Source organism: Panthera pardus, unplaced genomic scaffold (assembly GCF_024362965.1).
Source record: "Panthera pardus isolate Hobbes unplaced genomic scaffold, ASM2436296v1 HiC_scaffold_24, whole genome shotgun sequence".
NCBI lineage: Eukaryota > Metazoa > Chordata > Mammalia > Carnivora > Felidae > Panthera > Panthera pardus.
In genome coordinates, this window is record NW_026526810.1 from 62,843,832 (window position 1) to 62,855,952 (window position 12,121).

The 12,121-nt window shown below is 36.9% G+C and overlaps 1 protein-coding gene across 1 annotated transcript; it reads left to right on the plus strand.

The window, feature by feature from the left end:
* Positions 1-4,318: 4,318 nt before the first annotated feature.
* LOC109255618 (olfactory receptor 4K13) lies at positions 4,319-11,268 on the plus strand. The gene is made up of 2 exons (XM_019430448.2): positions 4,319-4,331; positions 10,322-11,268. Exon 2 carries the CDS (start codon positions 10,330-10,332, stop codon positions 11,266-11,268), a length of 939 nt encoding a protein of 312 aa, XP_019285993.1. The 5' UTR covers positions 4,319-4,331; positions 10,322-10,329.
* The last annotated feature ends 853 nt before the right edge of the window (positions 11,269-12,121 follow it).

Below are 12,121 nucleotides of genomic sequence, written 5' to 3' on the forward strand. Positions count from 1 at the left end.
CAAAAAAACAAAGAAAAAACAAAAACAAAATCAAAACAAAACAAAAACCCAAAACACCAGCAACAACCAAACAACAGGGTGGGGGTGGTGTTGATGGAAGAGGCCTTATCCCATACAAAGAGAGAAGTGACCCGGGTGAGGAAAAAGAAAAGAAAAGAAAATTGACCAGGAAGAGAAACTATACAGCTTAATCCAGAGAGAGAGAGAGAAAGAGAGAGAGAGGAAAATACAGAAGGAGATACAGAACAGGTATAAAGAGAATATATTAAATATGTCTGGTTAAACAAACCAACAATAGAATAACCAGACCAGAGGAGTGAAGAAATAAGGAGGAAAGGAAAAAAATTATATATATATATACACACACACATATAAATTATATGTATATATATACATATAAATTATATGTATATATTTATAAATATATGTATATATATAAATATATGTATATATTTATAAATATATGTATATGTATACATATAAATATATGTATAATATATATATAGATTATATATATATTATACATATATATATAATAAGAATTGTCCAAGAATTAAATCAGAAAATCCAAAACCGCTGGGCGCCCTGGAACCAATGACAGCACTGTTCTCGAGGAGGGACTGTCTGTTTCATTGGCTTCAATCCTACTCCAGTAGATACACAGTTACCAGGCAAGGAGGGGTGTGTTTAGTGTAGGCTGGTCCCGCCTCCACTGTGGGCCCGCTGTTCATTCCCTGAAGCCATACCTTGTTGGTGATAGGGAGAAAAGTAACACCCCAGTCTCTCCTCCAAGGACCAGCTATCCCAAACCATTCTGTTCAGGCTGTCCTCACAGTGCAGTGGGCCTGAACAAGGCAGTTTGTCCCTCTCCGCTGACTCCTGCGCCTCCCTGGGACTCAGTTGGGACTTAAACCCTGATGTCTTTAAGGTTCCTACTCCCTTCGCCCGGTTTTGGGGAAGTGCCACTCCTTTGACTGGTTATATAACTTCTTCCCACAGCACTCCAGGCAGAGGATTGCTTTCTCCCACTGCAGACTGTGTCTCTGGACTAGTTACTGAGCCCTGGGCTGGCTCCCCTCCTCCCCAGGTGTGCAAACAGGGCAGCCGGCCCCACTCCAGAGAAAGCCCTGTAGTTAGAGATTGGATCTTTCTCCCTCTCGGTCTGTGGTTTTTCTCTTGTCCATATAAATACTTCCACAGTCTCTCTTTCTCTTCCCTTTGGCTCTCTGCACAAGGGGATCCTTCCTATCCGTGTCTACACTGCCCGTTTTATCTCTCCCAGTTTGCAATCACACACCTATGGCCTGCCAGTTTGTCCCCGTGGGCCCCTGAAGATGTCTCAGTCACGTCATAGCCTGGATTCTTGGAATTCAAAGTCCTTTGGCCTCAACTCTGCTGTGTTTGAGGGACGAGAGAACTTCAGGTCCCTCTACTTTGCCATGTTGGATCTCTGCCCCTATATATAACCCTACAATAGGCATTTTTTAAATAATCAGGGAATTTACAGGATGACATAAACATGAGAAAAAAAAATAAAAATATTAAAAAAAATCAAATGGAAGTTTTAGGGCTACAAAATACTATATAGAAACCAAAAAAATCCATTCGAAGGACAAAGGAACATCAACAACAAAAATCCCTGGATAGAAAATAGATACAATTTGGAGCACCTAGGTGGCTCAGTCAGTTAAACGTCCAATTCTTGATATCGGCTCAGGTCATGAATTTGCTATTCCTGAGACTGAGCCCTATGTGGAGTTCTGAGCTGACAGCATTGAGACTGCTTGGGATTCTCTTGTCTCCCTCTCATTCTGTCCCTCCCCCCACTTTCAAGATAAATAAATAAATAGTTTTTAAAAAGTTAAAAAGAAAAGGGGCACCTAGGTGGTTTAGTCGGTTAAGTGTCTGACTTCAGCCTAGGTCATGATCTCACCATTTCTGAATTTGAGTTCCATGATGAGCTCTGTGCTGGAGCCTGGAGCTCAGCTCAGAGCCTGGAGCCTGCTTTGGATTCTGTGTCACCCTCTCTCTCTGCCCCTCCCCTGCTCACATTCTGTCTCTCTCACTGTCTCTCTCTCTCAAAAATAAGTAAACATTAAAGAAAAAAAGTTTTTTTTAAGTTAAAAACAAAATAAAATAGAAACAATTTAAGCTAAAGCAGAAGCTAAAACATTTGTGGAAAAAATTAACAGAGCCTCAGTGACCTATGAAAAATGTCAAATGATTTAACACATGTGGTATTGGATTTAGGGATGACAGGAAAAAAATTTGAAGAAATGATGTTTAAAGAACTCGAATAAAAAGTATAAATTCACAGAACGAAATTAGGTTTGAATGCCTCAGGAAAAACAAAAAAGAAAATCACTTCAAGACATACAATAATTGCTGAAAATGAGCAATTTATAAAATATTAAAATCTGTCAGAAAAAAAGATACATTTTATACAAAAGAACAAAAATTGATAACTCTAGACTCTTTTCAGAAACTATGCAAAGTATCTTTAAAATATTAAAAGAAAAAACCCTCTCAAACTAGAATTCTATACCAAAATTAAGGGTGAAATAAAGACATTTTCAAGCAATTAACGATTACATATTTCATGGCCATCAGAAATATTAAATAAAGCTGTAATGACAATTTATTGCATTTATAATATGTACAAATAAAATGATGACATGATAATATAGTACAAAGGGGAGAAGCAGTAGAGAATTTCAGTATGTTATATGTGAAATGGAATAATATTATTTGAAGATACTAGAATGTGATAATTTAAAGTTGCATAATATAAACTCTAGAACCATGAAAGAGAGAAAATGGGGCTGGAAAGGCAGAACAACCGAATGAAAGAAAGAAGAAGGAAGAAAGGAAGGAAGGAAGGAAGGAAGGAAGGAAAGAAGGAAGGAAAGAAGGAAAGAAAAAGTAGTTAGCTAAAATAACCATGTATGTGTAGTGGCTAATAACTTGGACGGCCCAGGTTTAAACCATTTTATTCCCACTTGGTCAAATTAAAACATGCTCCTTGCTTATTGATGTAGTTTGCAAAATGAAGGCCATGTTATTGTTTGTAAATCAACCACTGTAAGTCCTGAAGACAGTAAAACTGAGGAAGAAGGTAAGGGAAAATCTGCATGGTGGATGCTGTCAAGTACCCTTACTTAGCATTGCAGGAGGAATTAGGTTCATGGGCCAATGACACCTTTAGATGTTGATAGTCTCTTAAGCCAGGGGTCTTGCTATAGGGGCAAGTATACTGGCTCTAGGTAATTGGAAAATAAAACTATTCTCACTTCCAGCATTCAGTCATGTAAACATTTATGGGAACTTAGAGGAAGATTAAGACAAATCATACAGAAACCACCCAAAAAAGACCTGGTGCTGAGCCAGGAGATTGGAATGTTGAGGTTTATGTTAAATGGTTTAGGGATTCCTGAACTAGCTACTGAGGATAATGAAATAAAATGACATGGAAATATCCAAACAGAGAAAAGGTGGGCATACTTCTCTCATACCCACGGAAGCCATTAGTGTGAACACTGTGGGCTTAACTCAGCATCCATAGGAAGAAACCACCTACTGATGATTTTAGGCAGATTTCTCTGAAGTCAAGGGTCTGCACAAAACCAGCAAATAAATCATACTGGACTCCTTCCAGAAGCCCCAGTGGTCTAAAAACAGGGATTCAGTAGAACTGACACCTACTCAGCTCTAGGATTTGGTTATCCTTTTGTTAGTGAGACTTCTTGCTCAACTATAGACCCCAACAGTTATATCGCACTTTATTAGAACATTGACAATGAATGAAACATTCCAGTCCCCTTATCAGAAAAACCCTGATAGCAATGGAATGCTTAGAAGACATCCCCCCATATCCCCTTCCTTGCTCATGATCAGGGGCTAAACATATACTGACCTCATCTGTGATCATGTGCTCCCTGCCTTCTCTCCTGCATGTAACCCCCTAAACCTGTCCTAAAAAATTCTAGGTGTCCACCTTGCAAGCAGAGAGCTCAGTTGTTAAGGCTTGAACCTGCCAGTTTACACAGATATAGGCACCTGGAACTAAAATTTTCCCTCTTTTCTAAACCCTTATCTCTTGAGTTATTGTTTTGTCTTGCAATGAGTTTATCCAAGTTTGTTTAGCAATAATGTTGGCAAACCCAGCCAGGACCTATGCTTTCAATCTGTCCAGCCACCTCAGGGTTCTCTGGGACAGAGCAGTTGGCTCCATCAGTTCATCAGGGCTCACCCACTGATTTCCTGAGTTAATGGCTGTGATGCATGGTTTCTTATCAATCTTACAGAAGCAGCCAGCGAAAATACAATTAAAGGTTTATAATATTGGAGAGTCTATCAGTGTATTTCATGTGGAACAATTCCTCTGATCAAGAAAGGCACTTTGCTTTTACTAATCTACAAAAGGGACCAAAGTAACATTGGATTATCTGGCTATATCACATTTCATATCACATTTGGAACAGTGGTCTCATTAAACACAGAAACAGAAATTCAATGTTACTTTAAATAGGCATGGAAAGAGGCATGAACATATGGCTAATATATTGGATAGATATATTTTTCAATTGGATATGAAAGAGAGCCAAGGAGATACTCCACAGGAAACATTTCTTAGAACCAGAGGTGGGACTAAGGAAATGGGGAGACTGCAGTTCCCCAGCTTTATATCTTTATATCTTCTGTTTTGATAGACCCAGTTATGCTTATAATAATGCCAGGCATAAGTGTAATATACAGTAAAAGGTAGCTATGTGTTTGTGATTGACCTTTTTTAATACTCTTCAAGTAAGTTTTCATTTTGGAACATTCCAGACCTGATAGTGGTTTTATAGTCCTCTGCTTAACTGTTGTTGATAGTAAAACATGTCAATTCCTATAAGTGTGCAATGCCATAAAAAGTTTTCTCTGTTGTCATTCAGGGAAAACAACATGGCATCTTTAATAATTCCCATTGGTATTTATCATCAGTTGGGTATTGTTAGGTCTCAAAATACATCACATCTATATTATTACCCTCTCAATATATATGACTCTTTATGGAGAAAATAGAGAAAATATTAACATTTGTCATTATTTTAGGGAAATACTATTATTTTTGGAAAGAGAACCTCTCCAGGTTTCAATGTGTCTGACTCAAGTAGTGCTCTGAAACACTGTAAAACTGGTAAGTTGTAGGGGAAGCTTTAACATACATTAAAAAATATAGAACCATTTCTAGATATTGAGTTTCAATCCCGTTGTTCATAGGTAGAGTCAAATGTGAAAAGTTCTTTAGGTGAACACCATGATAACATTAGAGAATTCTAGAAGGCATTATCATTCTAGTTGTCATACAAATACAGCATATTTTCATTATAAGTGTGACAGTATGGGGCAAATTAAATAATTGAGTACACTTTGATATACTTCAAGTGATGTTATTTTCCATTTGTTAAAGAATTTTCATGTCAAACTTCATAATGTCCATATCATTACTAATATACATTTGAGAGCATTTCCAATCCATGCCAAATGGTGACGCCTCAAGAAGTAGGTAGCTGAATGAAATCTTTGCTTTTTTTCTTTTTTCCAAAGAAATGTGTTATTCCCTGTGCTTATAAACCTACTAGACTTAACACTTCAATTTATCCTGTTCTGTTAAGCAAACAAACAACAAATATCAGCTCAGATGACTAGTATCATGTGGACAAGAATATGATTTTTGGCAAAACTAAGCCATAATAGATTTTATTTCATATTCTTCTGTGTTAAGATTACAAAACTTTTTAAACATTCATTTTAATGGAATAAATTACTCATATATTCTCAAGTAGTTTGACAGATTGTTCTCTGTAGATCAAGCAACTTGTAGATCAATCACAATTTGTCCTTTTTCTTCATAATATGATGCCTGTGATCTGTAGATTAAATTTCTACTTCTAATACTCAGCTCAACTATATTTTCTGCACGGTGAGTCTGTGTCTTAGAATTAAGAATCAAATGTTGATTTCATTTGTTTTTTATAAAATGCTGTTTATATATCTTTCTCCTCAGCCATTTTAGAACAGTTTGAAAGTTGTTTACAGTAAGAAGAAAGCTAAAGAACTTTTTTTCTATGGGAAGGGGGGATGCTGGGCAGATAATCAAAATGATTCCCTTGAAAACATAAAATTTTTCTTTTTACTCTGTCACCCCTTGCCTCTTCTACACTTGTAGGGAGTGTGTGGGAGAATGTATATGCATGTGTGTCTATGTCTATGGTTTAGAGTAAAAACTAATATGTAAAAATGTGCTTTAAACAAATATTACAGATTGGTGCAAGTTACACTATCAAAGCAGAAAAAAACATAAAAAGTAGAAAAATTCTTTGACTTTGAATAAACCTATCTTTTCTACAGTTATCACTAATGCATTATTCCAAAGTTTTTCTCTTTAAATATCTGTCAGCTTTCACTCACTTCATCAACATCTCTATTGATGACCCTTGTAACACCTATTATGGAGAATATAAGAATAATTGATCTATTTTCAAGGAGCTTAAAAGTGATCTGGGGAAAGAAGAATCACAACACCAAAAATGAGAGACCTTGGATTAGAACAAATTTCCATAGCTCTTAATCTAGTGTTCCTTCAATTTCAGAATATTTACACCTAATGCACATGGTATACCTAGTGAATAAGTAAATGGTAGAGCACATGAAATGGACCATAAATACACTGGAAATTGGTATGGGTTTTATAAAAGAGAGGCCTCAAGGTGTCCTGAAGGATAAGGCTATATGGACAGGATTTGTCTACCTAAAAAGAAGAAAACATGTACGGATAGAAAAAAAGAAATGGACGGGGAATACAGAAAACCACAAATTTGTTTTTTTACCAAAACAGAAGTTGTATTTTGGCACTATAAGAAAACAATACTGGATATTTAGAGTAGATGAGAGGCTGATTGTGAAGGACTAGGTTAACTTGGGGATTGATAAGGTGAAGGAACCAGCCGAATGAAGTCTCATTCAGCACTGCCATGAGGATAAAGATCCTCTTTTGGAAACCACTGCAAGGCAGTGGACCATCGCTAAACCACATGCTGCTATTGCTCTTACTGTCCTCTTTAGCTCTGACTCTTGGGGAAGCCTGGAAATGGGAGACATATGTAAAATATAGACAAGATCCCATGGGTAATATGTGTATGTGGAGTGATTGGGGCCCTTATACTAATCATGCGATGAGGGGACTTTACCAGAGGAAATTGAAAGGGGGTTTTCAATCACCTTGTATTGGGTTCATTTATAATCAGAAATATTATTCTGTAAGTCATTCTACTAGTACTAGATATACTGCATAGAAAGTTCCTTGGAAATTAGTCAAAGATATGTTTAAATGTTGCCCCTGGCCAAGATATTGCAATGCATTGTGTCCTAAGTTTATGACTAATCCTAAAGGTTGCCATTGTGAAGTGTACAATGGATTAGAAGACAACCTGTACCCTAATGTGTATAAATAAATTGTAAAACTCTGACTGCGTCAATATGAACACAACAACATTGTAAAGTTTCTTAGAAAAGTTAAATATTTACTTCACGGGAGGATCATGGCCCTGGGAACCTGGTGAACTTTACACGAGAATTGTAATAAGATAAATGATCCTGTTTGTGACATTGTTAAAGATTTCTTTTCATTGTATCTACCTTATGTGAAACTTTCTATAAACCTTGTACCCTCCCCTTTCCCTAAAAATAATCATGCTAGACTATATATCTCGGTACACACATGCCTGCCTCATGCCTGCCATGTAGAATTAATCATCCCCCACCTGTTTAGACTCCGGTCCCCAAGTGATTAAATAACTCCTTTGCTACCTGCAATAAAGGCTGATGTGCAGAAACTGAAGTGTGACTTCCTTCGCCGACGTCCACCCATCCCAACAGGACCCTGACTGCTGGAGCAGGTCTCCGGCAATAAGGGAGTTAGGTAATTGTTTTGTTAAGGAGACACTGATAGGATGAAAACAGAATTCTTGAGTAATGTTCAATTCCTAAAAGTAAACTATATTTGTGGGGTAATTACATTATGCATCATCAATAAAATGCAATTCTATATAGCCATAAAATGATTTGGATTTTCATGTGCTCTTAGAAATGTATTTTTAATGTCAATTTTTAATGTCAATTCCTTGACAAACCCAAGGAAAATAACTATACATGTGAACACTATTCTCTCAATAAATAGCATTGAACACTATGGTTTTAATAAAAAGCATATAAATGTAAACATATACTAGTACCCACAACACACAAAGAACACACACACATTGTACTAATGTGTATATTACTGTTCTCAGAGGATATCCAGGAAATAGATTGTTTATCCAGGAAATAGATTGTTATATCCTGCTGCTCTGTGTGCCATGTTTTCTTTTCCATTCACATAAGCTACTTTGATCCTTTTCAAAAATAAATTAGGGAAAAATACGTACTTCTAACAATTTTATTGGAATGGTTATTCTGTTTCTGTTTAAAAATGCTTCAACATCCAATTTGACATTTAAAAGTAAATATGCTTAAAATTCCTAATTTACATGGATTTTGCTTTAACACTGATTTTAATGTAGATCCTGAATATTCATATATATTTTATTCATTCATTCACTCCTTCAATAAATATTAGTAATATGCAAGAATGTGTATAAACTATTTCATGTATATTTGAAGTCTATCCTGTTCTCCTCAAATGCAGTTTTAAAAATGAGATTTCAAAAAGCGTAGTGTGGATATTTTAAATATTACCCATAAAACTGAAAGAAGATACAACTTTTCTAAACATGAAAATAACTTTATGTACTTAATGTGGCTTAGTACCAAATTTGTGTCAATCCAAGTTTCTCAGAGTAAGAACTTGGCCAGAGGATATGTCTATGTAGGAAAAATACATCCCCAATTGGATAAATGTACCCATGGGATTGCCTCAGAGAAACAGAGTGTACAGCATTATGATGCTTCTTCCTTCTGTTTCTGATGATTGGGAGCATAAATTGCAGGAAATTGATGGGAATATGGGAAAAGGAGATGCAACGCTATTCCTGGGATTCACATGAGGCACTTTCCTATGAAAGTATTTTCCCCTCTCTGGTAAAAAACAATGGCACAAAAGGAAGGCTTTAATTACTGCAGGAGCTTTTTAAGAACCTAGATAACTGAGGAACTATTATGGTTGAAAATATTTTTTTAAGAACAAAGCCAACAAAACCAGTGTTGTTATAAGGCTGGGCTGATGGGAAAGCTATGGTATAAATTTAGATGACTGTAGTGAAAGAATGGTATTTCTATTACCCACATCAGTCAGTTACCTCAATTACCTCATTTTATCATTTTGAAGCTGTGATAAGTAAACATGCACAAGCTAACCAGTGGTCCTCTGTATAGCACTAAACAAATGAATGAATGAATACACACTGAAAAGAAAATAAATTCAGTTCCATTTGGCTGGGGACTTTCTACATCCTTGGTATATCCTGCTTAAAATTACAGAAGAGGCATTTGAGGTGAATAATGTTAAATTTTGAGTGAATGAATTATGTATGCAATATATATATTATGTATACATATGTAAATTCATGGTTTGACTCTACTAATGTGCAGTGACCATCACTGGTATTAGCATAAGCTGTGAGGGATTCATGCAAGAATGGAGCAGGAAAGAGAAGATGTGCTTTTCTCAGGACCTAAAAACTTATAAGGAAGACTTAATTTAAGACATTAATTAATTGTTCTTTACCAGAATCTCTTTCAAAGTATGGGTCTCTAGAATCCTTGCTATATTTTCTACATTTATCATTTCCAGGTTAAGAAACTCAATAATATTCTGTGAATGTGGAACCCACCATGATCCTTATCTTATTTATGGAGATCTTTATAGCACAAACAGGCATTCAGTATCATGGAGTTTGATTTTTTGTTTGTTTGTTTACTGAGGAGGAAAAATAACCCTCAAAAGGAGATACTCGTCATATGTTGCCCAATGAGTAACTCAGCTAGGTGTCGTATTGAGGGCTTTGGAATCCAAGTTCACAGTCTATATGATTGTGATTTCATGTGCTGTTTTTGTTTTTGTCTTTCAGAAATGTATAGTCTGAATTCTTCTTACTGTTTGGAATGCTGCTCTGGGCCATTTGTAATATCACTGACCAATAAAATTTCCCAAAAGTGGGAGGTGCTTTAAGTTCACCTGTCTGAGTATCAAAATTAGACACCAACATGAACCATCCTTTGTGTAAACACAACTTTTCTGCCCACAATTCTTACTCATTTTGATTATGATGACATAAAGTTGATAACATGGAAAGGGTGAACCATTCAGTGGTGTCTGAGTTCATTTTGCTGGGACTTTCCAAATCTCAGAATCTTCAGATTTTATTCTTCCTAGGATTCTCTGTGGTCTATGCTGGGATTGTGTTAGGAAACCTCCTCATCTTGGTCACCGTGACCTTTGACTCACGCCTTCACACACCAATGTATTTTCTGCTTATCAACCTCTCCTGTATTGATATGATCCTGGCTTCTTTTGCTACCCCTAAGATGATTGTGGATTTCCTCCGAAAGCAGAAGACCATCTCTTGGTGGGGATGTTATTCTCAGATGTTCTTCATGCACCTCCTAGGTGGGAGTGAGATGATGTTGCTCGTAGCCATGGCAATAGACAGGTATGTTGCCATATGCAAACCCCTCCATTACATGTCCATCATGAACCCCCGAGTGCTTGGTGGGCTGCTGCTATCCTCCTACACAGTTGGATTTGTGCACTCATCTAGTCAAATGGCTTTCATGTTGAATTTGCCCTTCTGCGGTCCCAACGTGGTGGACAGCTTCTTCTGTGACCTTCCCCTTGTGATCAAACTCGCCTGCAAGGATACCTACATGCTACAACTGCTGGTCATTGCTGACAGTGGCCTCCTGTCCCTGGTCTGCTTCCTCCTCTTGCTTGTCTCCTACACGGTCATCATACACTCAGTCAGGCACCGTGCTGCTAGTGGTTCCGCCAAGGCCTTCTCCACTCTCTCGGCACACATCACGGTTGTGACTCTCTTCTTTGCCCCATGTGTCTTTATCTATGTATGGCCCTTCAGCAGATACTCTGTAGATAAAATTCTTTCTGTGTTTTATACAATTTTCACACCTCTCTTAAATCCTATTATTTATACATTAAGGAATCAAGAAGTAAAAGCAGCCATTAAGAAGATAAGAACTCGACATATAAATTCAAAACCCACTTTGTAGATGATGTTTTCAAAGAGGCAATTTTTTGTTTTGGACATTATTAAGGAATAAACTTTTAATGTATTTCAAGTTCTGTATAAGGAAACAGTAGATGTAATTGTTAGATAGGAAAACCCTCTTCTGTCATCATCAATGGTTAAAGCATGACATCTCCATTCTGGAAGACATGCATTTAAATCCTCTGTTCACTGGGGCACCTGGGTTGCTCAGTGGGTTAAGGGTCTGATTCTTGATTTCGGCTCAGGTTGTGATCTCACTGTTTGTGAGATGGAGCCCTACTTTGGGCTTTTGGCTGATAGTGCAGAGCCTGCTTGGGAGTCTCATTTTCTCCCTCTCTGCTCCTCCCCCACTCATGCTCTCTCCTTTCTCTCTCTCTCTCAAAATAAATAAATGAACTTTAAAAAAATCTTCTCTTCACTACTGTTTCTAATGCAAATTTGAAAAAATGAATAAATTATCTACTTAGCTTCTCTATCTATAAAAACTTCTTTATACATTTCTTTTATAATTTTGGCATGTTTTTAAAGTTTATTTATGTATGTTAAGACAGAGAGAGAGAGAAAGAGAATGAGTGGGGAAAAGGCAGAGAGAGGGAGAGAGAGAATCCCAAGAGGTTCCACAATGTCAGTTCAGAGTCTAACTCCGGACTCAAAATCACGAACTTTGAGATCATGACCTTGGTCGAAATCAGGAGTTAGATGTTTAACAGACTGAGCCACCCTGGCACCCCAGCGTGTTTTTAATCTTTACAAAATACATTATTAGCGTTGCTATTATACTTGTAGTTTTTGTTGGGAATCTGTACGTAGAAAATGCACACAGATGATGCCTCACATTGCTATTTGGCTGAGTG